Raw genomic sequence first — 26,582 nt, forward strand, 5'->3', positions numbered from 1 at the left:
TATTTTTAAATTTTAAAAATATGTATAATTTATTTTTAAGAATTTTAATAAAACTTGCCTTATACATATTGATGATATTTAAAAAATTAAATTATGAAATACGGCCGAAAGTCATTGCAACTATGGGCGATTCTTTTCCTGTTCCCCAAGTTTAAACTTTCGGTAACAGTATACAATAAATAAATAAATTCTTAAAATAAATTTAAAAGTTTACCGCTCTCAGGAGAAATTTGAACTTTATTGGTCATACCATGGTCACCATGGTCACACTCAAGCGCAGCCAACTTCGCTTTGTACAAGTCAGCTGTTTCGGGTGAAAAAAGACTGTTATTCGCAAAAACCGTTATAGGATCCAAAAATATAAAGATCTTACGACCCAAAGAAATAAATGTATTAATTGAAAAAAAGAGCATTTATTAAATTATTAGGCCTCTTTTTCAAAATTATCCGTGGCCGCGACCGAAACAACTGCACTTTTAAGATAAACTTGCAACCGCGCAGGCGCCAAGTTTTTGTAAACATTGCCGCCCAACCCAAAATGCAACAACAGTAGCCCCCAAAAAGCACCAGTGAACGCAAAATCGGCACAAGGACGTGCCAGCCAGGCAGGAAAAATCAATAACAACACAGCCGCGAAGCGACAAAGGCCGGAAGTGCATTTTTTGCATTACTGGGCGTTAAGTAACGTCACGGAGGACGAAAAAATTAGTCGTTTTTAGGGGCATGTGATGTAGTTGTTTGCGCCAAGAGTTTGTAGAAAAACCGGAAAATGGTGGGCAAGGGCTCAAGCGGCTTGGGCGTCGATACCAGCACGGGCAGCAAGGAACGCCCTGTTTTCATTCCGCCCCGGAAACGTCAACAAACCAAGTCGGAGGCCAAGAAGCAGAACTATGTGGACCACATCGTCAGTGTGCAGGTGAGAAGTGGATCCATATTGTACCCCAAAGGAATCAACAGTGCGATTTATGGAAATGAATTTTGTTAATTTTCGAGATTTGAATCGACCAAGTTAACTTAATCGATTGACCATATTTTGTAAGGGTCATACTGCATTCAATCATAAAATTGAAAGACGCGAATTCTTTAGGTTAAATTGGAAGAAATTTAATAATATGCCATTTTCTAAGCTTGAATGTAATAAATAAATACTTATAATAACTATATAAAATCTACTGAGACACAAGGATCCGTTCACTGTTGATTTTGGAGGGTATTTCTAATATTAATAATACCTTTTTCCACGTTTTTACCCTTAGCAAAATCGCCCAAAATTGTCGCCGTCGAATCCGGGACTCGAGGAGGAGCTCCGCAAGTCCAAATTGATTATCAAAAACAAGCAACCGCTACCACAGCTGCCCGGAGAACTGGGAGTTCCCAGTACCCACGACACTCTGGCCAGTACCCACTCGGCCAGTTCCACGCAGCACAGCCAGAAGTCGGGACGTTCCAATAGCAATCTCAACGAGCTGCAGAACTTCGAGTCCATATCGCAGGGCACCAAGTCCACGTCGCAGCGTCACGAGAGCAGCACGGTGACGCCCAGCAGCTGCTGCTATTCGGAGAGCAGTCTGGATGCCAAGTTGAGCAAGTCGCAGGATTGCCTGAGCAACCGGTCGTCCTCCAAGAAGCGGGTCAACATCCGGACGTCCGATCTGCCCGGTGGCCAGGGTCGCAATCAGCGCTCCTCGCCGGAGATAGCCAACTACGAGGATCTGGAGTCCGGGGAGACGAGTGTGCTGAACAACTATGACCAGAGTCTGGAGCGCGGCTATCAGGCGCGCAAGGATGGAGGCGGCGGCAACTACCTGACCATGACGGGCACCATCAAGAGGGGCCGCAAGAAGGGCCAGTCGGTGGACCTGCAGATCAACATCAGCCGGGAGGAGCTGGAGCAGCTGAATGCCCATGCGATGGCCAGCGATTCGCAGAAGGGCGGCAATCTGTGCTGCACCTGCAGCTGTGGCACCGGCCTCCACATCCTGCTCATCTCGCTCCTCTGCCTGCCGTTCGTGACCGTCATCTCGGCGGTGTACTCCTTCTACATTGGCACCCTCACCTGGTACAATATGTTCAACTATTACTGCGAGGAGCGGACGTACCTGCACAAGATCCTGGTGACGCCGCTGCTCTTCGTGGCCTATCCTTTGGCCATCGTCCTGTGCACCTTCGGATTGGGTCTCTACTCGGGACTGAGGCAGCTGAGTCTGCAGTACAGCAGCTGGGTGAACGACATCACGGACATCGAGAAGGGATTCTACGGCTGGCTGTGCGGATTCCTGAGGATGCCCGACTGCAGTCCCTACGAGGTGGTTATCCTTACCGACATTTGTGTGGCGCCGCAGGATCCCCAGCGGCTGCACATCAACAAACCGCGCCAGGAACTCTCCATGTAGGCTGGGGACGACTGGCCCCCATTTCGTTTCGACCATAAGTGTGATATATAAAAAGAACGTAATTACATTTGCATTCGTAATCGACAGGCAAGAGTAAGATCGTCACATTAAGTTTCCTTTGGCCAAATTTGTTCCTTTCACATTGACATAATCGTATGTCTGCAATTGCAGCTTTAGAGAACGGAAATACACTATATAGATATCGGAGACACGACATAATCCAAGCCCTAGAGAGCCTAGCAATAAGTTACTAGAGATCTAACACTCGCACAGCGTCTAAATACACAAGGAAGTCTTCTCGGAGTTCCGAAACTAATATAACCTTGCAAATGTTTGAAAAGAAAATTGCTCAATAATTGTTGTATATTTTTTCTGCTTTAGGGGAAACCCCCTTTACCAAACCAATCCAAACTAATCTTGCAATCTGAAAAAACCTTTACTATATTGATTTGCTATCTCTGACTTGACCATATTATCCACTTTATAAACTCCAATTCATCCACTATAATAACATTTGATGACATTTTGCAGGGTTATAAATTAAATAGTTAACTGTTGTAGTTTGGGCACTAGCCTGCAACTTGAAACTTTGCTTTCCTTTCTAACTCAACGCCAAATTTTGAAACCGTATATGAAACTTATAGCATTTACAGATTATGCATTTATCTTCAAAGTGAACTACAACCAAAAAAAGCAGCCAACTTAAATGCGCAGTTGACGTGATGGAAACTTTTTCTTAGTTTTAAGCAAACATTTTTTATTTCTACGTCAATAAAAACCGCAGCAAAGCCACACATACATATACATATATACATACTTATATAAGCAAACGTTTTTAAAATAGAAATTCTATATGTTAAGAACCCGAATATCAAACACTTATTGAAATGAATATATTAGCCAGAGAAATAAAGCCAATAAAACTATATAGCAAACACAAACAAACCTGATAGTCTTATTGCGTTCTTCGATGCGAATTGCTACTTATTATTTTATTTGCATAGGTATGCAAATGTACATATTTCTTTTTCAATTAACTACGAGCAGCGCCAACTTATAAATCAAGCGATAACGTAACGGCTTTGGGCACATGTATGCGTACACTCAAAAGAATGGAATTATTTATAAAATATAAGAAATTTATAAACTTCTTTATTACATATTAACGAAATTTGGTTTTTTTTCATTCTAAATTTAAAAATCAAATTATCAAAAATGTATAAGACCGCGAGAAATAGCCCCAAAGCTCAATTTTTTTAAACTACAAAATCTTTATCTATTTTTTAAGTGGTATACCATTTTTTGAGTGTATGTAGAGGGAGAGAGGGAGCTTTTTCTATACTTTTACTTTTGCCGGCGAGACGCCCACACAAAATATGTAAACAACAGTCCGGGGGTAAATACAAAACAGCTGTTCTCGGGTTTTATGAAGTAAGTGAGAGAGCAGCAACAAATTACAGGCGAGAGCAAATAAAAGGAACTAAAAGGGGCTCGTCTGTCTTGATAATTACTACAATAAACTACCTCACTAGTGATATAAATTACGATATTCTGGCAGATATCTTAAGCGAGAAATGAAGTGAAATAATAACCGTTATTAACTTTCACAGATCACTGTCTATATAACCGATTATAACTGTATTCCGGTCGAGCAAACAAACACACGCATAAATAGGCAAATTTAAATATATACCTTCTGTATGTGTGTAAAAAACTGACTTGCCAGCGCAGCATATCAAACGGATCGGATACTGAATTCAGTTCTAAATCGGCTTTCTGAGCGAACGGACGTAAAGTGGTGAACAGAAAAATCATGGCTACAGATAATTTAACAGCGGTTCTCCACGGAATCGAGGACCTGCGACTGGTGAGTGAAAACCGGAACTAAATTAGGCATTTGTTTGCCGACTACTATTACTAATTTACTTCCTGCAGGAGCAACGCCCCATTCCGGAAATCGCCGATGATGGTAAGCGATTCCTACACTTAACAAATAGTTTTATTGTTTCAAAAACAAACTTAAAAAAAAAAAAAAAATATATTTTGTTATTTTTAATCGTTATAGTTGCAGTTAAAGAAATCTGCAGTACAAAAAATATTATTTATTTATTGGTTATCAAAAAAAGATATCTTCTGATAGCAAGTGACAAGGGGATCATAACAACAACTAATAAATACTTATACCCAATTTATGGTCTATTTAATACATTTTTCTGATAGAATAAAATAACAAATTTATCATAAATATTGATAAATTTAGTGGATTGGGTAATATTGGACTATATTTCATACTCTTGATTTACAACTAAGATTTTAATTTGCTACTTTATGATATATGATACGATATTTGTATAATCGTAGCTTATTTATAATATTTTTGATAGAGCACGGTAATTCTAAAATACCTTCTTAATTCCTCAGAGGTTCTGCTGGCGATGGATAGTGTCGGCATCTGTGGATCGGACGTACACTATCTGGCCCACGGTCGCATCGGGGACTTTGTGCTGACCAAGCCGATGATCATTGGCCACGAAGCCGCTGGAGTGGTGGCCAAGCTGGGCAAGAAGGTGACCACCCTGAAGGTGGGCGACCGGGTGGCCATCGAGCCGGGAGTTCCCTGTCGCTACTGCGACCACTGCAAGCAGGGCCAGTACAACCTGTGCCCGGGAATGGTCTTCTGCGCCACGCCGCCCTACGATGGCAACCTGACGAGGTACTACAAACATGCCGCCGACTTTTGCTTCAAGCTGCCTGATCACGTCAGCATGGAGGAGGGAGCGCTGCTGGAACCCCTGTCCGTAGGAGTCCACGCTTGCCGTCGAGCAGGAGTGGGTCTGGGCTCCAAGGTGCTCATCCTGGGCGCCGGTCCAATTGGTTTGGTCACTTTACTGGTAAGAAAAGAAATGAATATGTTATCTGGATAAGAATACTTAACCCACTTACCCACTTTACATCCTATTTAGGCTGCACAAGCCATGGGCGCTTCAGAGATCCTCATCACCGACTTGGTGCAGCAGCGTTTGGATGTGGCCAAGGAGCTGGGCGCCACGCACACCCTGCTGCTGCAGCGGGATCAGTCCGCCGAGGAGACCGTGAAGGTGGTTCACCAGACGATGAGCGAGGTTCCGGACAAGGCCATCGATTGCTGTGGAGCGGAGAGCAGTGCCCGCCTGGCCATTTTCGTAGGTGGATCATAATCTCTGGTTTAACAGGAGGTAACACCTTTCCTTTCAGGCCACTCGCTCCGGCGGAGTGGTGGTGGTCGTGGGCATGGGAGCTCCGGAGGTCAAGCTGCCGCTGATCAACGCCTTGGCCCGTGAGATTGACATCCGTGGCGTTTTCCGCTACTGCAACGAGTAAGTTATCTGTGGGGGACTCTGGGGTCAGAACCACTGCTGAGTACTACTCCCAATTCACAGCTATGCCGCCGCTTTGGCTTTGGTGGCCTCGGGCAAGGTGAACGTGAAGCGTCTAGTGACGCACCACTTCGACATCTCGGATACGGCTCAGGCGTTCGAGACCTCCCGCCGCGGTACAGGCGGCGCTATCAAGGTCATGATCCATGTCCAGCCGAGGGACGCCAACAACCCAGTCAAATTCTAAATATACACTCTTATCTTTAAACATTTGGAATATTTTGGGTGTCTTGGAATATTTTCTAGCTTTCTGCGTTATCGACTTGTTCTATTTTTAGAAGTAAGTTAAAAGTAAGTACACCGAAAAAAAAATCTGAAGCGTAGATCGATTTTACATTATTTAAGATCAATTTTAATTTGGTATGTGGCCAGGTTAATTTGACCTGGTGGAAAAGAGTATTTTATGTAAAAACGATATGGGTTTTGCATGTTATAAAATTTACATGGTCGATTTTACGTGCTTTTTTGTGTGTAAATATTTCATTAGAAACGAGAATGATTTGCCTTTAATTTTATTTATTCTGCGTTATCGACTTGTTCTAATTTTAGAAGTAAGTTGAGAGTAAGTACACCCCCAAAAAAAATAAGATTTAAAACGTAGATCGATTTTACATTATTTAAGATCAATTTTAATTTGATATAAAGCTACTATCTAGATAAATTTGAACTGCTCAAAAAGAGTATTTCATGTAAAAACGATATGGGTTTTGCATGATCTGAAATTTACATGGCCATATCGATTTTACGGGAACATGCTTTTTGTGTGTGTAAATATTTCAATAGAAACGTAGAATAATTTGGCTTTAAAATCCATAATTTTATTTTTTAAATGGCCACTCACCATCGTTGAGATCTAAAACAAATATCGGATGTACTCCAGGGACTCCTCCGGAGCTCTCTGCTCTCCCTCGGCATCGAAGTCTATCAGTTCGGGTTGCCTATTCCGGGCAATGTATCGCAGATAGCCACGTGTGCTCTCATGTCGAACCGACACCTTGATGTCCCAGCCATCGCGACGTGGCGAGGAAAAGATGGTGGAGCCATGGCAGTTGACCATCTCCAGCCAGCGGGTGAAGCCCACGCCCAGATAGTTGCTGGCCTTGTCCACGATCATAATTGGGAGGTCCTCGCTGGCCAGGAGACGCACCAGTTTGCGCAGCTTCCTCTTCTGGAAGGGCCAGTAGTAGCAGGCCGGGTCATAGAGCATCACCAGCATGTCGCTGCTGCTCTCTTCCCGCAGTTCAAAGTAGTTCCTCGGCGGGGAATCCTGTGAGGGAGTGGGGCCCAGAACGACGGCGCGGAAGAGCTGATCCTCCAGCAGCTGGTCGCAGAACTCCCTCAGGTACTTGGCGCTGACCAGCTTGTGCATATCGTAGACTCGGCCCTCGCAATCCTTGCCGTAGATCCGCGGAGGCAATCCCTTCCGGTAGGTGCCAAAGTCGTCGGGATTTAGGTTCGAATTGAACTCTGCTATATTGGAAATGTCCCGCAGGCCGAACAAAATCCGACCGGCGTACTCCTCTGCCACCTCATCGAGCAGCTTTATCCATTTGCCCAGATTGTCGCCGTGTCGGTTGTTAAGAAAGTGAAACGCCACCACCTGTGGCCCATCGAAAGCAAACCTCTCCGGCGGGGATTCACTACTCCTCTCCATCCATAACAGCCATTGAATGGAGTTATTGTCGGTCAAAACTTTCCTCACCAGAACCATTTTTTCAACGCTTGATATCTGGTAACTATCTTGTTTTTTCCGAAAGGCACAATTCTTTTTATACACTGATGACTGCCCGGTAAATTTCACAACGGAAAAGCTCAAAGAAGTGAGCTTTACTTAACATTGTTTACGTTTGGAATTTAACATTTGTTGCCTTAACATTTTTTAATTAATTATAATAGGAAAACTTAACTTTAAAAGTAGTAGAAGAAAAAAAGTGGTGTTTTAAGGTCGCTATTGTTCCAATTCTTAAAAATCACGATTTTACGAATTATTGTTTTTTTGTTTAGATTTTTATATCAAGTCGTTTTGGCAGCGACTTCCGTTTTTGAATTTTTTCTTATATTAAATCAGATTAATATTATCCTATTAACTAATTAAAAAAACCTTTTGAACTTTGTGATGTAGTCAAGTTTTATTTAATTCCCTGAATATTTAGATTTAATAAAAATAATTAAACAACAAATGGGACTGCCAGCCCAGTTACATTTGCAAATTTAGCAAAAGATAATCATAAATATAGGTTTGAGTGACGCCTTTGCTGGGATAATAAACTACCAACTAACATATACAATACATATTTATATAACTTAACTGGCGCGATAATATATAAAGCGCTGACCAAGTCGATTGGCCGAAGATAAACAGAACCCCGTACGCATAACCGAAAACTAATCAACAGTTAGCCTAAGTCTTAATATTATTTACGCGGTGCGGTAAATAGATATAAAAATAGAAAATACGGTGTAGATTCTGTTTGGGAGCACAGACAATGGATTTTTGAACCGCCATTACCATTAACCCCGACTCCAAGTCCGACCTAGAAGCGCACCTGCTTGAGCTTATCGTAAATGCAAAAGTACAGGGCCGTCGTCATGCTTGACTTGAGGAGCGTGGGGGCCACGCCCTTGTACAAGCCCCGAACGCCCTCCTGGCGCACGGTCAGCCGCACACAGTCCCAGACTCCGTGGCACTGCAGCGTCTGTCCGAAGGTCTGGCGGTTCGACTCGAAGCCCTGGATTTGCAGCCGCTTCTTGATCAGATCGAAGGGGTACACGATCGTCTTGGAGAGCATGCCCGAGGAGGCGCCCAGCCCGAGCAGCGTCCACGTGGGCAGCTGGCTGCGATCGCTGACCTCCAGGAAGGCGCAGGCCCAGTCGCTGAACAGGCGGTAGGCCATGAAATTGGTGCCCATCAGCGGGGTTATCTGCAGCAGGGCGGAGGACAGGCCGCGGTACATACCCCTCGGGCCCTCGTGCCGAACAATCGCCGACACCGCTCTCGTGGCGTTCCTGTATCCCTTGCTGGTGTCCTGGGCAATCAGCCGGGTGCGGATGACGTCCAGTGGCGTGGATATGATCACTGCTGCTCCTCCGGCCGCGGCGCCACACAAGAAGTTCGACAGATGCTGATGATCCGCCAGGTAGCTCGTCTGTTTGGCCCTCAGGCTCAGCTGCTCGTACGTCCAGAACTGGCAAATGCCGTACATGATGCTCAGCACCTGGGCGGGATTGTGTCCCTTCCAGAAGGCCAGCAGTCCCTCCTCCCGGTAGATTGTCTTCACCGCCTGTCCGATGGATGTGTACTTGGAGGTGAGCGCTCCTGCGCCCTCCCTCGCGCGGCTTTTGCCCAGCGGCTCCACCTGCAGCTGGAATCGGATCTTGAGCACGTCCAGCGGTTGGCAGGTGGACCGGGTGATGGCCGCCGACAGTCCGCCGGCCAGCATTTGATGGAGCTGCTCCCGCGTGCTGTGCTTTCGTCGCGGAACGGGAGCTGTAGTTGTGGTTGCCTCACTCGTAGAGCCTGTGGTCACCGCCATGTCTGCTGCTGCGGTGCTGCTGCTTTGGTTTCGCTTTTCGTGTGCGTATGTCTGCTCGTGCGGATTTCACTTTTATTGCTACTACCAACTCTTCAATGGCATTTCTGTAAAATAAAGAAAACCAGACAGGCGGAGACAACGTTATTACAGTCGGAATTCAATAGCTGCAACCGTTAACTTGGTCTTTGAGTCTCAAAAACTTTAAAATAAACTTTGTTGATAGGGGGAGGTTAAAGTCAGGCCAATTGATTAGTTATTTATGAGATGTATGTTAAACTTGGAATTAATGGGTTGTCTATTTTTAAAGTTAAAACATGGGTGTGAAAAAATTAGGAATTCCTCGACTGGGACTTTCAATCTTATAAGCACCTAGATCGTGTGCTTTTTAAAGACATTTATCTTGGTTATTAATGAGATAGATTGAAGATATTAATATAATATAAAATATACTTCTTGGAATAAAGACTTTTAGAAAATCGCACTTAGTGAACACCGCCTGTAGCTTTCATTCAAAACGTTTTAGAGGTGCGGCCGGGCGCAAACTCCGAATTGTTTACACACTCATCAACTCGATAGCCAAAATTGATGTGTAAAAATGCGTAGACAGGAATTAGGAAATAGTAGGAGTGAGTTTGGAGGATGGGGCACTTACAAGTGTCATGCTCAGCGGAGCGTGGGGATGTCGTTGCGATTACTTCACTATTATCTCAGCTATGCCCAAGTGCGCGCCAATTCGCGGAGCTGCCAAGATAGACTCCAGGTTCAGGCGGCCATTCATTGATTGACAATGGTCTGGGGGTATTCGGGTTTATCAGCGATTTCACTTTTTCCCGCTTTTGTTGTTCGGCGCCTCGTTGTTGTTCGCCGACCGTTGTTGTCCAGTTCCGAAATTCCGATGCTGCTGGCCAGATAAAGAGGAACAAAGGCAGGCGGGGGAATGCGCTTGAGATTGGGGATGCTGATTGTCAGAAACGATGATCCTCACCTGGAGCAGATGCGTCCGTTCGCGGGCAGAGTGCAGCAGTTACTGCGGCGGCGACGCTTCTTCATTACAGGCAGCGGCCCGTGGATTGCGTCAAAACTTTCTTTTCGCCAGCTTTGAAATATCGCCGCCGAGATGCCGATGCCGTTGCAGTTGCTGCCCAAGCTCAAGTTGGCCGCTTCCACTTCCACAAAACTGGTTTTCCCAAAAACCTAAACCAAAGCCAAGCCGCTCTGCTCCAATCCGGAACAACAACAACAAAACAAACCAAGTTACGTCGCCAAGTGCACGCAGTCAGCTGTTCGAGCCGCTGGAGATGAGCTTTCCCAGTAGAGAAGCCAACTATCGTCGGGGACCTATCGGAAGTAGCTAACGATAATAGTTATAAAATAGCAGATAGCTAGCTACAAACTGGAAGTTACAAAAAAAAGGTAATTCCCCTCAATTTTACCAAGAGATTTAAAAAACATTTTCAGATAATCACAACTCTTTATTTTTTAATGTAAATGTTTTAAGAATAAAATACATAATCCCTGGCACCAGATCACTATTATTATGCTCAAATGGCTTTATGTTTTTAAATAAATGATTTTCTTTATAAATTTATCAAAATAATTAATAGATCCTTAAAAAAAGCCAAATTTGGCTATTTTCAAGACAGCTTTATATCGATAGCTGTCACGAGCCTAGCGTTGCCACTTGGGCGCGCTTTCGTGTTTATTTAAAAATGGCTTAAAAATTAGAATACAAAGTGGTTAAGCAGTGGTCCCTATTTCCACCCAATGCCACCTGTGGGAGCATCTGCAGGAGCACTGGGCGTGGGCTTATAATCAGGTGGTATGCTGAATCCAAGCACCTCGAAATTGCCGCCAGAAGGAGCAGCAGCAGCAGGAGTATTAGTTGGATATGGTGGCGATTTTTGCGCGGCTGGAGACACTGGAATCACTGGATTCGGGGTGAATTTAACACTAGCAGCAGGCACTGGATTTGGGGTAAATTTAACAGGAGCTGCTGGCACAGCATCGTCCGCCTTGGGATAAAGACTGGGGAAATTGGCTGCTCCATTAGATGAACCATTAGTTCCCGGCTTGCCATCAAAGGGATAGACGGGATATCTTGGCTTAAAGGTGTTGGACTCAAATTGCTCTTCACTAACGTCTTCCTGGAAGTTGGGAGAACCTAAACGGGGGAAATACTCCTTTAATAATATTCTACACTATCTTCAACTGAGGGTTAAACCCACCTGGATGAGAGGTTCCACTAGACGGTGACTTTTCCGCCTGCTCGGGTCCCTTGTCATCTGCACTTCCCAAAAGCGGCACAGTGCCAATGGTTAGTGGAAAGTCCATAACCAAGTCTCCACCCCCATGAAGCTTGAAAGTCTTGGCAATAAATCGCAGTGTATAGCTAACTCGAATGGGATCCTTTTCGCTTTGGGTCGATGGAGTGGTCGGCGGCACCACCAGAAACTCATCGAACTTGGCCTTGTTGTGCTTCAGCACCTCACCGCAATGTTTGTCCGCCACCCGAGATTCGGTGACCTTGAGCTGCTCCTTTGTCCCCGAAGAATTGGCCCGATACGAAACGTTCTTGATCAGGCGCACCTTCACGTCCATACATTGCACATCCGACTGGTTGTCCAGCACGAGATGAAAGTGGATCTTCTGACCGGGCACATAGGCTGAATACGAAGTGCTCACGTCCATGATCATGGGCTTATGGGCACCGAAAATGGAACCCCACCAGAAGCTTTTCGATTCCAGGCGTTTTAAGGGTTCCTAGGAGAAAAATTACTTTGTTAGAATTTTGATCTTCGAAGGATTTTAATTATCTACCTTATACTCCTGCCGCTTGTTCAGATCGTGTGGCAGGATCACAGAGAAGCACTGTTTAAAGGTATTATTGTAACGCACGGCGCGATCAATGGTCAGGGTGACCTCATGCTTGATCTGACCATGTTCCCCATTGAACGAAGTGGGTGCATTGGGTGGAATGGTCGTCCGGAAGGGGAAGACGTACTTGCCGGTGGGCAGTTCCAGCTGGGATCCGCCCGCCTGCCCGTAAACCGGCTGGTCAGTGCTATAGTACACCTCGGTGGTGGTGTGGGTCACCAGTGACTTGGTCGTCTTCCCATCCTCGCCCACCCGATCCTCACTCTCCTGCCATCTCGTCTCGCCGTATCCATTTATGGTTATATATATCGCTGCAATTGGTTTAATTTATCTGTACTCTACTGCCGGGCGTGTAATTCAATTATGCATTTAGTTTAATTGTATTTGACCTTTGGGCCTTTTGTGTTTTTTCGGATGTAGTATTGTATCGGAAAATGGCTTCACAAAAGCATTTTGTTAATTGACTAACAATAATTCCGAGAATAATTTAATCATAAGCATAACAAAAAACAGAATGCTACCTAATTAAGTTCACCGCTAACTTCTGATAAGGTTCGACTATTTTATACCCTTTAAAAGTAATACTTTTTGTAGGTATTGTATTTTTTATTGGTTTCAGCTCTGCAAAGTTAATGTTTGTATTGTAATGGATATTTAACGGTGTTATTTATGATATTTAACCAAATAAACTTTTCTTGCTAATGGGATTTTTATATATCCATTTCGACATCTATTAGCCCAATTCTCTGTAAATTCAAAGGTATCGGCTCGAATGTGCTGACCAGTAAACTGAATCAAATGTCTAATAATATAAACCGTAGACGCAATTTCAAAACAAAACTAGTTTTTCTGCCGCTATCAGATATCCGAAGCCAGCCAACCGACCACATGTGTGTTGTATATAAAATCTACAATATATACACACATATATCTTCCAAACAGATCTACCGGCAACAATAACAAAAGCTTCGGACAACAATACACCAACAATATTAATGACGACGCGACTACGCAACGAAAGTGGATGGGAATGGTATGGGAATCTGAATTTGAATGGGGGATGGAGGGCCATGACGTCATGGTTTCGAGTCTATGAGAATACTGCGTATTCTTCCGCATGTCTTTCACTTACATCGAATGGTTTTTGGACGCTCCGTAACCAGTTCTGCGGTCCCGGAAATGAGCTGACCGGCTTGATAGACCCCCAAGGGATTGCTGTCGAAGGCAAAGGTCACCTTGCTGCTCATCTTCTCCAGAATTGGCTCCTTGGCGACGGTGTCAGGATATCAAGTTCCTTTGTTTGTTTGTTTTATTGATAGTTGTTGGGAGTGGCTGGTGGCCGGGGGTTCGGGGTCAGAGGCAATTTACCTCGCGAGCACCGAACGCGAGCAGCTCTGGCTTAATACTGATTTCTCAAAAGCCACCGGCGAACTTGGAAGCATTTTTCCGTGTGTGGGGGTATTTGAGAGGAAAGAGGTGGAGGCAAAACGGAGAAGCACACGGAAAATTATATGAAGTTTTGATGTCGAGCGTTTGTGAATTAGTGTGGCAACTAAAACGAAAAATTAGGCGATTTTTTATAAAGTATTTTTTAATATATATTGTAAGTATTAAAATGTTGAAAAACTTCTTTTCTTTTTTTTTTTATTATACCAGAAAGATTTTTTTTTCAAACATAAAGTGCTGAAAATAAAACTAATAAACTTACGGATGTAATAACAGAAATTCACAGTATCTTTTCAGCACGAAAACTGACTTGTTATAACACTTCGCAGTTTATATTTAAAGAATATATTTTTATGAAGCCAACCACCTAATAATTTCAAAATTCTGCAAAATAACCGCTTTGGCTGGCCACCCGTCAGGTGGCAGCACCGCGCAACAGCTGATTCGCTATCGGACCGTCGCTCTCCGGGTTATCGAAAGAGAGCTGCAACTACAACAAAAGCGTAACTCTCGGGATCTCGTAAATTTATAAGAAATATAATTATTCAACCCGCCCGCGGTCGGCAGCAATCGAATTAAATTAGCCCGGGGTGTGCGACAAACACTTGTGGGTCATTGCAAATTGATAGATATCGAGATTGCCGAAGAATTGGCCAAAGTCAGCGCGAAAAAGCTCCCACTCCCCGCGCGGTGTGTGTAGTAAAAGTAAATCGTAAATCGTGAATCGCTGTGGTTGTGGTCGAGTGCGTGTGGCGGTGCTACTATTCTGCATATATTTTAGGGTGGTGCGCGGTCGGCGGTGCAGTGCATCAACGTTCCTATGTGGCGGCATTTTGATGACGAAATTATTTTTGGATAAGTGCTTGGAGGAGTCATCAGCAGCGGCGGCAGCAGAATGGAGAGCGAGCGGTTGCGAATCACGCTGGACAGCGCGGATCGGGTTTACTTTGCGGGCGACATAATTCGAGGGGAGATCTGGATGAACCTAAGCAAGCGCACCAAAATACGCGGTAAGTGCCAGTCGTGCATAGCTTTACTTTTCCTGGAAGCGCCATCTCAAAGCCCGGCTTGCATCATCCGTGACTCAGGTAGCCGCCATCGCAGGCACAGAAAGAAAATAATATGTGACAAAACTATTGAAAATTAATTTAATCAAAGAAAAGTTTAGAATCTAAATACGAATGATTTTGGATCCTGCTAAGGATTCCCGAATTTCTTTTTTAAATGGCTAATTTGTAATAGAAGATTATCAATTTTATGATCAAGGGAAAGGTGATATTTGGATTGTTAACCATTTAATGTAAACAAATGCAGTGTTCAGTACATTCTAACATTACTAATCAAATTTAATCAAAACAATTTTTTTCTGTTTTGTCAGCGGTTTTTAACCCATTGTTTGCCCAATGGCCAGCTGGACTTTCGTTGCGGCCCCATTCGCATAAACAAAGAACTCCATCAGTTAACAAAGCACAGCGGCCATTTTATGGGGCTACCCCTCCTCCCCACCCCTTTCCCGTAATGCCGAGATTCTTGCTCGCAAATTCCTCCAATTGCCTTCTGCACTCGCCTTTCATTCATCGATAAGCATTCAATAGCCGCCTGTACAATTGCCATTGCAATTGAATTTGCTCTTCGTTCTTCTTGAGCACTGGCATTTGTTTCAGGAAATGCCAAGCCAAACGCAACGCACGGGTGCGAGCGGGAGGGCAAGAGGGTGGGGGTTGTGTGCGAGGAGTGGCGCACTCTGATGGCGTGCCGAAATTGCCGTAATATGGGGCCAAGCGCAAAGTCAGGTCTAAGAGAGTAAGAAAGGTGAGAGAGCGCTCTCAGCACAGTGGAGGTCAGAAAAGAAATCATTATTATTTAAAGATGTTTTAAAAATATTTTAAATTTTTAGTATTCTACATAACATTAAATATATTTGCAAAAGTTACAAGATTTTTGTAAACAGTTGTTTCCCTAATTTGAAGATTAAAAAAACATGGAGAACGCGATAAAATGAGAAAGAAAACATCTTGGGCTTACAAAAAAAAACATTTTTTTTAATTTCCTTTAAAAAGCTTCACGAAATTAAAAAAACATTGAAACCTGGCCCAATTGCGCGACCCTGCACTGTAGTTCAAGCGCCTCTCTGTTGTGATTTGCTACTGTGCAGGTGTGCGTGAGAACTTTTCAGCAGCTGGTCCGCTGCATGTGTGCGTGAGAGCCGGGAGTAAATGGGAGCGCCACACTATCCCGCATCTTTCGGGTTTTAATGCGCTACGCGATAAAACGGAGGGCATTTGGGTGACATCAGGTGAAGCCATAAATGTTGACTTCGCGCGTCGGACCAAGTGTTTTGTGGACTGAGGGCTAAGAATAGATGGAAGGCTGTCCGTTAACTGCCCCAAAGTCAAAGTCGGTCGTTACGTTATCAGCGCAAATATAACAAACGCGATTTATTATCAGAGCACAGACTACAAGTACAAAAATATGCTTAAACAAAAAGGGGGAGCTGCAAGACATTTTCATGAGGGGAATGCGTTGTGAGGCAATAAGGAATACATGACGACAGCTGGCACATCGTAAGGCTTCGCAATTACATTAATTACATATCTCCGACCCGGCTCACAAACATACATATTACATACGTACTCAATTATATATATCTAAATATGTTTATGCACTTAATTGAACACAGCAGTTTATCGTTAGTTTGTGCACAATGGATGAAAGTCCGGGTGGTCCCATTACGCGTTCATACGGTCCCTGAGGAAGAGCTCCATCCGTGGCCAGATCTCCTTGGTCTTTTGACCCTTAAAAGTGGCAACCAAGCCCTTCTTGGCGTACCAGGCTATCACTGGACTCATTAGTTCATCGTAGAGCTCCAGCCGCCTGGCCACCACATGTGGTTTGTCGTCCTCGCGCTGCGTCAGCGGCTCTCCCGTAACATCGTCTCTGCCAGGCACTTTGGGATCTTGAAATCCTATGTTGTACACCCTGCCGGAGGGTGCATGAATCCAGCGGTGCTTGACCCGATCGATGATCACATCGTGTGGAATGTCCAGCGTGATCACGGCATCGATCTGCTCGCGGGCTTCCAGCGCCTCAGCCTGAGCGATGTTGCGCGGGAATCCGTCCAGGATGTACGACCTGTTGCCCACCTCGGTTATCCGGGCCAACATAGTCTTGGTCACGATCGAATCCGGCACCAGCTTACCGTCAGCGATAAATTGCTTGGCCTTTCTGCCCAGCTCCGTGTTCTTCAAGATGTTCTGGCGTAGAATGTCACCCGTAGAGATGTGGACGCATCCATGGTTCTTGCAAATCAGCTCCGAAATGGTTCCCTTTCCCGAGCCGGGGGCTCCGATTATCACAGCGCGAAAGATTTTTGTATACATGTTTAAGCTCTATTTCCACTACCTCTTTTGAGCTGCAAGATAGAAAATACAGAGTTACTAAACAGACAAGTTTAAAATTAAATTTTAAAAAGTTCTGGAAAAAAATATTACAATTATGTAGGGTGAATAACTGATAATCACGCCTCGCACCAAAAATAGGTCCAAACCAAATCATGCTGTTGACCACAATCGACTATCTTTATGGCGCGATTAGATTATCAAGCACGCTACAATTGTTTGATACAAAGGTGATGAAGGTTATAGTTTTCGCTATTTGGCTAATGTATTTTATGACTAATCACGGAATCGAACGAAAGATTCCATTCGAAATGTGTGAGAGCACACTGCAATAAAAGATATAGCACTTGTCAGCTGATGAAACCGTAAATCAATATGCCGCATGGCAACAAGTGTAGCGCACTCACGACCGAGAGCGGCAAGACAACAACAACAGCAAACAAGCGTGGCTTTTCAGCCTTATGTTCTTTGTCTTCGTATAACCAGATATTGTTGTTGTCACCCGCTTATCGTCCAAAGTCCGCACGGAAAATTATAGAATAGGTTCAATGTCGCGCGTGTTGTGTAGTTTGTGGTTTTTCTGCAATTCTGCATTTCTGCACTTCACTTTGGCCCTGCACTTTTACTGGCTTATGTTTGTTGTTATGTAAATTAGCAGCTCGTAGAATCACCTCCTTTCGCACTTACACGGCACTTTGGTTTTTGGGAAATTTTCGGGTGTCCGCCGACGTATCTCGGTAGCAATTCTCGCCCGCGTACTAATTGTGCGATAACTTGTCGCCGTTAGTATTCTAATTTGGTGTCCGCAGCTGCGGCGTCCGATTTGTGTTTTCCTACTTTTTTTTTTGTTCCGCTGCTGCCGGCTGGCGAATATCAAATGAAACAAGTCGTTATCTTTCGTGTGTGTTTGGTTTGCCTCTTGTTGTTTAGCTTCCAGGCTTCCCTTTCTCTCTCTCTCTCTTTCCTTCGCTCACGGCCCCAAACTAACAGCCGGTTGTTCGCCCTCTCTTTTTTACTCCTTTGCTCTCTCGCGCAAAAGTGCAGTGTCAATGGTTGATAAGGGGGGTGGTGGGGGATAGACACGCTGTCTCTCTCGCTCGCCGGGCAATCCGCTCTCTGCTTTTGGGGCCCTCGCTCTTTCTCACTCTCTCTCACTGGGCGCCCATTGGGAATAACTGCAGTTTGGACTTTAATTTAGATTCCTTCATATGCAAAATGTATAATATCTGAAATAAAAAAATTACGAAACTAATTTTACCTTGTTAGGTTTAGCTGATAACAATAAAGTGATATATTTTGCAAAGGTTTTTGATTCCCATACATTAGTGATAGTTTTTGGAATAAAATATTGTTAAAATTAAATTATGTTTTGCAAAAAAATAAGTAAAAAAGAACAAAACTGAGAAAATGTAATAGAAAATTATTTTGTATTTAAAATATTCAGAGTTTCTCGAAAATGTTTTACGACTAAAGCTTTGAAGGATTAGCAGTAAAGAAAGTCATCATACTTACTTAATACTTGTTTTTTTTCTGGACATCTTAAAAAATCTTAAAATTTTAAAATATTTGTTCCAAATATATATATATTTTTTTTAGGGATCTCCTGGGTATATGTATTTTTTAAATCTTCTATATTGAGTCAATCATCTTGACAAAAGAGCAAACTTTCAGATTATTTGAAATAGTGTTGACTCATTTATAACTTACCGATGAGAACGTTTTACCTAAAAAATTCATCTTCACTAAAACAAAAACCGTAAGGAATTTTTTTTTGGATAAATGTACAAATATAACACCGAACTTGATTTTTGCACGCAAGTCATGCCGAATCTAGCTTTGTAAGCTTCTTTATTTAGTGATCAGAGAACTTTTCGCCAGGGAGCGTTTTACAAGTTTGCATATCAAAATGAAATGTTCGTTATCAGCTAAGAGGAAACTTAACACTCGTAGTACGTGTGCGAGCATCGAGGACTCTAGTCCTTGACCTCCTTGGTGGCCTCGATGAGGATCTGCTTGCGCTCCTTCTGGGCCTCCTTGATCATTTCATCCACCTGCTCGACGGTGGGTTCGGCATTGGTCACTGGTTTTTCACCTGCACCTGCATCTTTCTCTGGCGGAGCTGCCGTGGTAATCTTGTCATCCTTGCCGTTTGGCGGCTCCACGGCGCGCGAAACGCTGCGTGTATCATGATTGTACCAGGAGAACCTTCCCCGATTCACGATGCCGCGACCACGGCCCCTACCCCTGGGCGGGTAGCGTGACGGGCGATACGGACTGATGCTGCGAGAACGCGAGCGACTGCGGGAGCGGCTCCGCGAGCGTCGAAAGCGGTCCGATGGCGATGGCGTGCGACGTGGCACAAAGGGCGAAGGAGTCCGACGCGAGGGCGAGCGCCTTGGCACAAAAGGCGACGGAGTCCTCCGGCGGTGAAAGGATCGCGAGCGGCGTTCTCGGCGGTTCCGATAGCGGCCGACCACAAAGCGATTGCCATAGCGTCGTGGCGAAGGGCTGCGAGAACGCGAATAGCTGCGACGGCGCCGTGATCTCGACCTGCTTCTCGACCTGGATCTGGAGTCGGAACGCGAGTCGCGACGCCGGCTCCTCTGACGCGAACGCGAATGCGAACTCCTGCCGCGTCGACGATAATGCGAGCGGCTACGCGAGCGACTCCTACTCCGGCTGCGCGAGCTGCTGCTCCTGCGTAGCGGTTCCGCTGGCGCCGCCAGGCGCAGCATTCCCAGCTTGTCCATCTGCAGCGGTCGCTTCTTGATCTGAAAAGAGAGCTTGGGCGCCGGCTCCGGTGGCTTCTTTTGCTCCTGATACTTGGGCGCCGGCGGCGGATGGTCGCCTCCGAAACCAATGACAGCGGCAGCGTGTCGCGATGTACTGGGTCCCATGGTGTCAAAGTTGGATCTTTTAGCTGGCGCCGCAGCAGCAGCTGTTGTCTTTTTCATCGGCGGTGGGGGAGGCGGTGAGTCTCCTCCTTCCTTTAGGTAGCTCCGGATCTTTGCCTTCAGTTCCGTCTCATTGCTGGCGCTGCTCATCAGCCTAAAAGCAACACAAAGCTGAGGTAATAAATCCGTTTTCTATAGATATTCAACTGTATCTGCACCGCAAGTGAAATATAAAGCTTCATTTGAAATGCACATACCACTTGGTTACATACTTGTCTTGTCTATCACAATGGGTTGTTAGGCAGGGAGATCTCAAGAGAATGTATATTTATTGTGCAAGGAGCATCTTTTGCTGCAAAACTCACCTGAAGGCCTCCTGGAAGTCGATCTTCTTGAGCAACTCCATGGGATCCTCCGACTTGGTCCTCGAGCGCCTCCTCTCCTTCTTGTCCTTTTTCTTCTTGCCCTTCTTCTTGGCCTTCTTGTGCTTGCTAGCCTCGCGCAGAAGCTTCCTTACACTCGACATGGTCTCGTCGTCGTCCAGCCTGAACTCGTTGGCCTTTTGGGCATCGATGACGGCCAACTTCTCCGCCCCCGGCGGTTGAAGCGATCCCTGTGCATAGAAGGGCTGACTGATGTTGGTCTTGGCCTTTCCAGCTAAAATTTGGAATAGGTTATTGGTTGCTTAGATAAACTCAACCCTAGATGTACTCACCCTGTTCTTCGTTTTCACTTTCACTGGCACTCGATGAGGTCGACTCGTCCGAGGAGGCGCCACCGGTCAGGTTGATCAACTCGTTGTTTATTCTATGCTTACCGTCTCCACTCCGCTGCAGTGCGTCCAGGGACTGGCGCGCCTCCTCGTGCTGCGGCAGCAGATTCAGGCAGTCGCTGTAGGCCTTGACCGCCTCGGGTAGGCGGTTCTCCTCCTCATAGCTACGACCCAGAGCCACTAGCGTTTCGCCCATGTACTTGCGCGCGTTCACGTGGTACTTGTTCAGGTGCAGGGCCTTTTCAAAGTCCTGCAGCCCCTTTAGGAAGCTGCCGCGGTTCGCGTAGAGGGCACCGCGTGCCACCAGACCCTCAACATTGCGCGGATCAATGTTCAGAGCCTTGTTTAGGCACTGAAAGGCCTCGACCTGCTGGCCGTTCTTAAAGTGCTCGATGCCATCAGCCACGGAGCTGAACGGCGGCCAATCAATGAAGGTGTCGGATGCGAAAGGGTGTGCGAATGGATGGAATGACATACACTCTCGAAACTCAAGTCACAAGCTAAACTTACCGGAAGGCCCACTGGGAGGCCTGCTTCTGGCGCAGCTCCGCGGCGTTCTCCGCCTCCGGGAATCCCGCCCTCAAATGGCCCATTAGCGAGAGATTCTCGTTGGGCTGCAGGCCGTTCATCTGGAAGAGCAAATCGTAGTTGGGATTTTCAAACTCCAAGGCGGCGTTTAAATCGTCCTCGTAGTGCGTGGCAGAGGGATGCTCTAGGTTGTGGATTTTACTGCAGAAAAGGCGTTGTTTTAGCAGGGTTTTTGTGACTCATTAAAATCTATTGAAAGATTAAACTCCCTTTGCTTTTACCGATAATACTTGGGCAACTCGTTGAGGTCGCAGAGACCAAACTTCAATTCCGGCGGTTGGTTGAACATGCCAATCATGTTCAGAGTGAGACGCTCGGTATCCGCGGATATGTTGTTAATCTCGCAGCGCAAAATATCGTTGGGGGCAAAGCTACGCGGATTGCCCAACTTGTCCAGGGGCAGGGGACCCCAGTAGTCCTGCAGGATCATGGCCTATAAAGATATAGGGGTTAGGATGGGGTTTGAATACCAAGGAATCAAGTATTTTACCTTAATGGGCATGTCGGCCAGGTAAGTGTGCTTGGGTTCGGCAGTGCAGAGTGGCTTTACCATGAGTCGGTTGCCATTGAGGAGCCTCGTCACCTGGGTGTAGATGATGTCGCCCTGCTTTAGGGCACCCAGGCGGTGGGCCCACCCCTTGCGTTTGTCCTTGACATTGAGAAAGAACTCGTAGGGCGGCATTTGGGCCATATAGGAGTTGCCTATAGATGGTATTCCATAGATTTATTACCATCTAAAATCAAAGATTATAAAAACCCACCTTGGGACAACAGCGAATCCTCCATAACATTCGCAGCCAGCGTGCGATCGTACAGATCGGTGGCCTTCCGCGCCAGAAACTGGTGCATCTTGAGCCGCTTGGCCCGCTCCTGGAAGGTGAAAAACTTCTGGCGCTCCTGGTAGACCCCATAGTTCACCTGGGTGAGGCCCATCAACCGCAGATCGTCCACGCCCCGCTCGTCGTCCCAGATCTTCTGCAGCGGCTGTCCATGGTAGCCCAGGGCATGGCCAATGTACTCGAAGTTCATCTTTGTGGCTTTCCTTCTTAAACCATTTGAAGTTGTGACCCCGCTTCAAAAAGGGCAAAGGGGACGGGCGGAGAAAAGCCCACACTTGATTTAGTCGGGCGTGAAAATATCGCCGCCGGTCTGCGTTGAATTTAGCTCCAAGCCCGCTATTCACACACTTAAATCGAGTAGTGTAGTTGGACCTTGTGATTAAACTTAATTTCTACACAATTAATTGTATTTTCACATGAATTAGCCGCTGGAAAAAAAGTAATTTCGTATTGGGCTGCTGCTAGCGATGTGAAAAATGTGTAAAATGGCAATACATCGATAAAAAATTGAATTTTGGCCTTGCCACATGACGATGCTTAGAGCATAATCGAGTAATCGATTATTTTTAAAAAGATGGCAGCCCTGCTATGGTGTGTGCACTAGCTAAGTAAAACAGTTGGCAACGCGGGTGGTTAACTCTGCTAACGGAAATACGATTTTAACGGTTTTCGACAATTTGAAAACTTAATATATTTGAAAATGTATTAGAAATCGAAATATATAAGAATTTAGCATATTTTTTAATCAAGTTTGGGTGAAATGATAATGACAAAATACTTAGCTACTTTTCTGAACAAAACTATATAACTTTTTAAACAACCAGTAACTTTTATCTCCACTATCCCTTACACAGAGAAAATTATGCAACTTTTTAGGTGCCGTTTTCATATAAAAATGTTTTAAAAATAAAAATGAAAACGTTTTAAAAATGCAAAGTAAAATAAATTTGTATAAAACGTTTTACTTTTTAAAATGTTTTACCCCTTATTTTGCACCTAAAACTTTTGATAATTTTCTCTGTGTAGTCCTTTCTTTATTTTCACCTTGATTCATGTCTGAATTTCCTTTAATTTCAGCGATCAAGGTGCAGGTCACCGGCAAAGGCAAGTGCAAGTGGATGGAGATCCTGCGCAAGAACTCGAACAACAACGAGTACTCCCGCAGCCTGTTCTACACGAGCAAGGAGGTGTACGAGCACAGCGAAACTCCGCTGCCGGACTTCGAGCCGCGCGGCCTGGAACTCTCGCCCGGCGAGCACACGTTCATCTTCGAGGTGGCGCTGGGTCGCCAACTCCCGTCGAGCTTCAAGGGCAGCTATGGCGGCATCAAGTACAAGATGCGCGTGCTCATCCAGCGGCCGTGGACCTTCGATGAGCGGCACACGATTCCATTTACCGTGGTGAAGAACATGCCGCTGCAGCCATCGCAGCGCACAATTCCCAGTTCGCTGGAAAAGCAGGTGACCAAGACGATCAGTTTGTTTGGCACACGGCCCATCACCTTGCTGGCCCTTCTGCCCGAGGACTTTGCGGTGCGAGGCGAACCGCTGAGGATTTGCGCCACTGTGATCAACAACAGCACGACCGCCGTGGAGAAGCTGCGCTTCAGTGTGCTGCAGTACGTCACCTACTACAGCCATGTGCCGCTGCGGGTGCAGAAGGTGGAGTGCATCGCGGTGGCCACCAAGGAGACGGGTTCGGTGCAAAAGAAGACCGAGCGCAGCTTTGCCCACGAGCTTCTGTTGCCCGAAGGAGCTCAGCCCACGGATGAGCAGATGAGCGGCGTAATCACGATCGTCTACGAGCTGCGTGTGGAGGCTGTGCTGCGGGGATTCTTCAAGAATTTGATCCTAAATCTTCCCTTCAAGGTGTATTCGCAGGATACGTCGAATAGGCTGAGTTCGCTGCGTCCGCCGCCGCCACCGCGGCCAAATGACGGGCCACCCGGTCCGGATGCGGGCTCCGGCAATCCCTTCGAGCCCGCCCTGCCGGTCTACCCCTCGCTGGACTCCTCCATTGGCTCGCCCTCGCACTCCTCGCAGTTCAGCGAGTGCAGCTCCATCAACTCGATCACCTCGGACTCCTCGGCGGCCACTCTGAGTCCCGCTGTGGGCGGCGGCGGTGGAGCCGGTGGCATGGAACTGTCCTACACTTCGGGCTCTCAGTCTTCTCAGTACGGCAGTCCCTCGGCCAGGGCCAGCTTGCGCAGCTCCAACGTGCCCTACATGCCCTACTCGTCGAGTCCGTTGATGGTGCAGTCATATCCGCCACCCCACCTGCCCGCCTATCCGCTGCCGGAGTCGCCACAGTACTCGCTCCTTGCCCTGACACCACCGCCAACTGGATTGGCCTCCGCCGCTCCACCCTCGGCCAATGGAGCAGGAGGTGGAGGAGCACCGGGCTACAGCCAACTGCCATCCACCTCGGCCTCGGCCTCGTTCCTTCAGCCGCGCCAGGCGCCGGGAGCCCATGAGCTGCGTAAGTAGCAAAGATATATATTTTTATATACAACAAAATTTATCATTTTGAAGCTTGGGGTTTTGTTAATATCTTCCTGAAATTAATAGGCATATAAAATGTACATTTTTCAGCACCTTCCTATGAAGAGCTCTTTGGCTTGGCCAACGCCCCTCCCGGAACTCCCAAGTAAGGAGTGATAGACAGTCCTGAGCAGCCACCCAGTTACGTCCAAGCTTTGCCTAGACATAGAGCTTCAGGTTTACTTTATAGTCTTATAGAGTATCTTAATATCGAATATATCTTAGACCGCCTACGCTTCGAACACAAACCTATGCAATTTGTGCACAAATCAAGCGCACAGTGTGACTACATAAATTAGTTCGATTCGGATATAATCTTTAATCTAAAAGTTATATTCTAATGAACATTTTCATTTACACCTTTTTATGCACTGAATTTTTAAGTTAGGTTTGGATAAGGCAAATGGTTTCATAAACTTGGTAGAACATTCTCATTCTGATATTAATTGCTTACTATTTTTTTCGACAAATTAAAATATTAAAATGGTTAAAAACTAGTAGACATTTTTTTTTTAGAACTGTTTATTTTTTTCTAAAGTCAATAAAATATTTTTATTGTTTATTTCATCACAAACAATTCGGATTCTATTTAGTAAACGTTGCACAAATTACAATAATATTTATATATCTGACAATAAACAGATCAACTTTATTTGCCTTGTCCACTTAAATTAGAATTTGAGCTTATAACCACATAATTGTATCCTTAGCCAGAAAATGAAGGTCTATGAAATAGTTAGCTTGTTGAAGCGAAGTAGATAGAATAGCAGGCGAAATTTATTTGGAATTTAGGCAAAAAAGCAATTTAACTATGTATACAAATTATATCCGAACAAATTCTAAATTAGTTGAAAATGAATATATGAAATTGCATAAACAATTATTTAGGTAAAAACAAATTTTTTCTTAATAACTTATTTTCTACAATCACAAGAATTTAATGTTACCAAGTCTGTTTTCGGTTAAGCTCGATTATCAAATGTATTTTACCCAGACTTCCAAATCTTGCGCATTTCTAAGAATTGTATCTTGCGAATTACTCAAAGACTCATGAGTATTTATCTCACCACACGATAACTCGAAACATATTTCCTGCCCCGCCTATTTATCTGACATCTCTTATTTATATACGTCCACATCTCCAAAGAATCTGATGAAAATGGTCTATAGATCTAGTGTCTCAATGAAATTCTATACCAAAACAGGTCTAACATTACTATTTATTTCTCCCACTGCATTATATGTTTAGCATTTAAGTACTTAAGCACAAATCGAATATGTTGAAGGATAGTTTGGTTCTTTGAAGACGAAAGAATCATTGAATCAATAAGCTTTAGTGCCTCTGTATGATGAACAAATCGAATGGTTATCGTTATCCAAAACAAATATATCGATAAACAATTTTTATACACATATTACCGATAACTCATCGTTCGGAAGCAATGTAAAACTTTTAGTTTTAAGCGCACGAATGTATATTATGTACGATCAAACGATTTCGTTAGGGTGCTTTACAAATCACTATTTTTGGATACCAATTTTTTGTTTTTCTTGAATTTAGTGCATGTGGACTAAATTTCAATATGATTTACATGAACGAAAAACTTAATAAAATGTTAATATAATTACAAAACCAAATGGCTTTTATTAGTAACAAAATATTTTAGTATTACTTAACATTTTAAAGCAAACTAAGCAACAAGTTTGAAAATAAATATTTACTATTTTTAAATTTACTCTTAAATTTAAACAAATTGAATTATATTTCAGTCTGCTATAGACATAAATTCAAAGTTCTTTAGAAATCCTTATACTTAGAAATCCCTATAATAAAAAAGGGTTCCGAAAAATCCCTCCATTTGTTAAAGCAGGTCATGTTACAAGCTTCC

General features: G+C 44.8%; 8 protein-coding genes across 12 annotated transcripts; 3 read left to right on the top strand and 5 right to left on the bottom strand.

Moving 5' to 3' along the window:
• The first annotated feature begins 311 nt into the window (after window positions 1-311).
• Window positions 312-3,444, top strand: LOC108054536 (uncharacterized). The gene is made up of 2 exons (XM_017137537.3): window positions 312-916; window positions 1,257-3,444. Exons 1-2 carry the CDS (start codon window positions 770-772, stop codon window positions 2,391-2,393), a joined length of 1,284 nt encoding a protein of 427 aa, XP_016993026.2. The 5' UTR covers window positions 312-769; the 3' UTR covers window positions 2,394-3,444.
• A 660-nt stretch (window positions 3,445-4,104) lies between these two features.
• Window positions 4,105-6,132, top strand: Sodh2 (Sorbitol dehydrogenase 2). The gene is made up of 6 exons (XM_070217278.1): window positions 4,105-4,260; window positions 4,329-4,362; window positions 4,815-5,284; window positions 5,357-5,575; window positions 5,628-5,749; window positions 5,813-6,132. Exons 1-6 carry the CDS (start codon window positions 4,207-4,209, stop codon window positions 5,994-5,996), a joined length of 1,083 nt encoding a protein of 360 aa, XP_070073379.1. The 5' UTR covers window positions 4,105-4,206; the 3' UTR covers window positions 5,997-6,132.
• On the bottom strand, window positions 4,896-7,658 carry LOC108054529 (uncharacterized). 2 transcript variants are annotated; one of them, XM_070217279.1, is made up of 3 exons: window positions 6,651-7,658; window positions 5,337-6,077; window positions 4,896-5,281 (listed from the first exon to the last, which is right to left on the bottom strand). In XM_070217279.1, the coding sequence occupies exon 1, from the start codon at window positions 7,518-7,520 to the stop codon at window positions 6,663-6,665; it is 858 nt and encodes a 285-aa protein (XP_070073380.1). In that variant the 5' UTR covers window positions 7,521-7,658; the 3' UTR covers window positions 4,896-5,281; window positions 5,337-6,077; window positions 6,651-6,662. The 2 variants fall into 2 exon arrangements, with proteins under 2 accessions (XP_070073380.1, XP_044250166.1); XM_044394231.2 differs by having other exon boundaries at window positions 5,337-6,122.
• Window positions 7,659-7,919: 261 nt separating this feature from the next.
• Tpc1 (Thiamine pyrophosphate carrier protein 1) lies at window positions 7,920-10,630 on the bottom strand. Of its 3 annotated transcripts, none has more exons than XM_044394237.2 (3): window positions 10,328-10,630; window positions 9,995-10,243; window positions 7,920-9,446 (listed from the first exon to the last, which is right to left on the bottom strand). In XM_044394237.2, exon 3 carries the CDS (start codon window positions 9,340-9,342, stop codon window positions 8,344-8,346), a length of 999 nt encoding a protein of 332 aa, XP_044250172.2. In that variant the 5' UTR covers window positions 9,343-9,446; window positions 9,995-10,243; window positions 10,328-10,630; the 3' UTR covers window positions 7,920-8,343. The 3 variants fall into 3 exon arrangements, with proteins under 3 accessions (XP_044250172.2, XP_070073383.1, XP_044250173.2); XM_070217282.1 differs by having other exon boundaries at window positions 9,995-10,284; XM_044394238.2 differs by having other exon boundaries at window positions 9,995-10,240; window positions 10,328-10,629.
• A 163-nt stretch (window positions 10,631-10,793) lies between these two features.
• LOC108054537 (arrestin domain-containing protein 3) lies at window positions 10,794-13,709 on the bottom strand. The gene is made up of 4 exons (XM_017137539.3): window positions 13,349-13,709; window positions 12,160-12,527; window positions 11,568-12,102; window positions 10,794-11,503 (listed from the first exon to the last, which is right to left on the bottom strand). The coding sequence occupies exons 1-4, from the start codon at window positions 13,461-13,463 to the stop codon at window positions 11,094-11,096; spliced, it is 1,428 nt and encodes a 475-aa protein (XP_016993028.2). The 5' UTR covers window positions 13,464-13,709; the 3' UTR covers window positions 10,794-11,093.
• A 348-nt stretch (window positions 13,710-14,057) lies between these two features.
• On the top strand, window positions 14,058-26,331 carry Leash (leash). Its single transcript, XM_017137510.3, has 3 exons — window positions 14,058-14,672; window positions 23,231-24,631; window positions 24,745-26,331. The coding sequence occupies exons 1-3, from the start codon at window positions 14,558-14,560 to the stop codon at window positions 24,801-24,803; spliced, it is 1,575 nt and encodes a 524-aa protein (XP_016992999.2). The 5' UTR covers window positions 14,058-14,557; the 3' UTR covers window positions 24,804-26,331.
• On the bottom strand, window positions 16,068-18,308 carry Ak3 (Adenylate kinase 3). Its single transcript, XM_017137511.3, has 2 exons — window positions 17,748-18,308; window positions 16,068-17,074 (listed from the first exon to the last, which is right to left on the bottom strand). Exon 2 carries the CDS (start codon window positions 17,040-17,042, stop codon window positions 16,392-16,394), a length of 651 nt encoding a protein of 216 aa, XP_016993000.1. The 5' UTR covers window positions 17,043-17,074; window positions 17,748-18,308; the 3' UTR covers window positions 16,068-16,391.
• On the bottom strand, window positions 17,856-22,634 carry LOC108054515 (tetratricopeptide repeat protein 14 homolog). Of its 2 annotated transcripts, XR_011418938.1 has the most exons (8): window positions 22,076-22,634; window positions 21,805-22,016; window positions 21,536-21,747; window positions 21,237-21,455; window positions 20,670-21,136; window positions 20,320-20,611; window positions 18,768-20,108; window positions 17,856-18,707 (listed from the first exon to the last, which is right to left on the bottom strand). XR_011418938.1 is itself a non-coding variant. In XM_017137508.3 (7 exons), the coding sequence occupies exons 1-7, from the start codon at window positions 22,341-22,343 to the stop codon at window positions 19,034-19,036; spliced, it is 2,745 nt and encodes a 914-aa protein (XP_016992997.2). In that variant the 5' UTR covers window positions 22,344-22,634; the 3' UTR covers window positions 17,856-19,033. The 2 variants fall into 2 exon arrangements, 1 of the variants encoding a protein (XP_016992997.2); XM_017137508.3 differs by having other exon boundaries at window positions 17,856-20,108.
• Window positions 26,332-26,582: the final 251 nt, after the last annotated feature.

This window comes from Drosophila takahashii, chromosome 3R (assembly GCF_030179915.1).
Source record: "Drosophila takahashii strain IR98-3 E-12201 chromosome 3R, DtakHiC1v2, whole genome shotgun sequence".
NCBI lineage: Eukaryota > Metazoa > Arthropoda > Insecta > Diptera > Drosophilidae > Drosophila > Drosophila takahashii.

Coding starts and splice junctions, on each gene's coding strand:
- LOC108054536 (XM_017137537.3), top strand. CDS start 770: ATGGTGGGCAAGGGCTCAAGCGGCTTGGGCGTCGATACCAGCACGGGC. Junction 917..1,256: donor ACCACATCGTCAGTGTGCAG/GTGAGAAGTGGA, acceptor TTTTACCCTTAG/CAAAATCGCCCAAAATTGTC.
- Sodh2 (XM_070217278.1), top strand. CDS start 4,207: ATGGCTACAGATAATTTAACAGCGGTTCTCCACGGAATCGAGGACCTG. Junction 4,363..4,814: donor TCCGGAAATCGCCGATGATG/GTAAGCGATTCC, acceptor TTAATTCCTCAG/AGGTTCTGCTGGCGATGGAT. Junction 5,750..5,812: donor GTTTTCCGCTACTGCAACGA/GTAAGTTATCTG, acceptor CCCAATTCACAG/CTATGCCGCCGCTTTGGCTT.
- LOC108054529 (XM_070217279.1), bottom strand. CDS start 7,520: ATGGTTCTGGTGAGGAAAGTTTTGACCGACAATAACTCCATTCAATGG.
- Tpc1 (XM_044394237.2), bottom strand. CDS start 9,342: ATGGCGGTGACCACAGGCTCTACGAGTGAGGCAACCACAACTACAGCT.
- LOC108054537 (XM_017137539.3), bottom strand. CDS start 13,463: ATGAGCAGCAAGGTGACCTTTGCCTTCGACAGCAATCCCTTGGGGGTC. Junction 12,103..12,159: donor ACAAGCGGCAGGAGTATAAG/GTAGATAATTAA, acceptor TTTTTCTCCTAG/GAACCCTTAAAACGCCTGGA. Junction 11,504..11,567: donor TAGTGGAACCTCTCATCCAG/GTGGGTTTAACC, acceptor TCCCCCGTTTAG/GTTCTCCCAACTTCCAGGAA.
- Leash (XM_017137510.3), top strand. CDS start 14,558: ATGGAGAGCGAGCGGTTGCGAATCACGCTGGACAGCGCGGATCGGGTT. Junction 14,673..23,230: donor CAAGCGCACCAAAATACGCG/GTAAGTGCCAGT, acceptor CTTTAATTTCAG/CGATCAAGGTGCAGGTCACC. Junction 24,632..24,744: donor GCCGGGAGCCCATGAGCTGC/GTAAGTAGCAAA, acceptor TACATTTTTCAG/CACCTTCCTATGAAGAGCTC.
- Ak3 (XM_017137511.3), bottom strand. CDS start 17,042: ATGTATACAAAAATCTTTCGCGCTGTGATAATCGGAGCCCCCGGCTCG.
- LOC108054515 (XM_017137508.3), bottom strand. CDS start 22,343: ATGAACTTCGAGTACATTGGCCATGCCCTGGGCTACCATGGACAGCCG. Junction 21,748..21,804: donor TGGCCGACATGCCCATTAAG/GTAAAATACTTG, acceptor ATATCTTTATAG/GCCATGATCCTGCAGGACTA. Junction 21,137..21,236: donor GCCTCCCAGTGGGCCTTCCG/GTAAGTTTAGCT, acceptor GCCGCCGTTCAG/CTCCGTGGCTGATGGCATCG.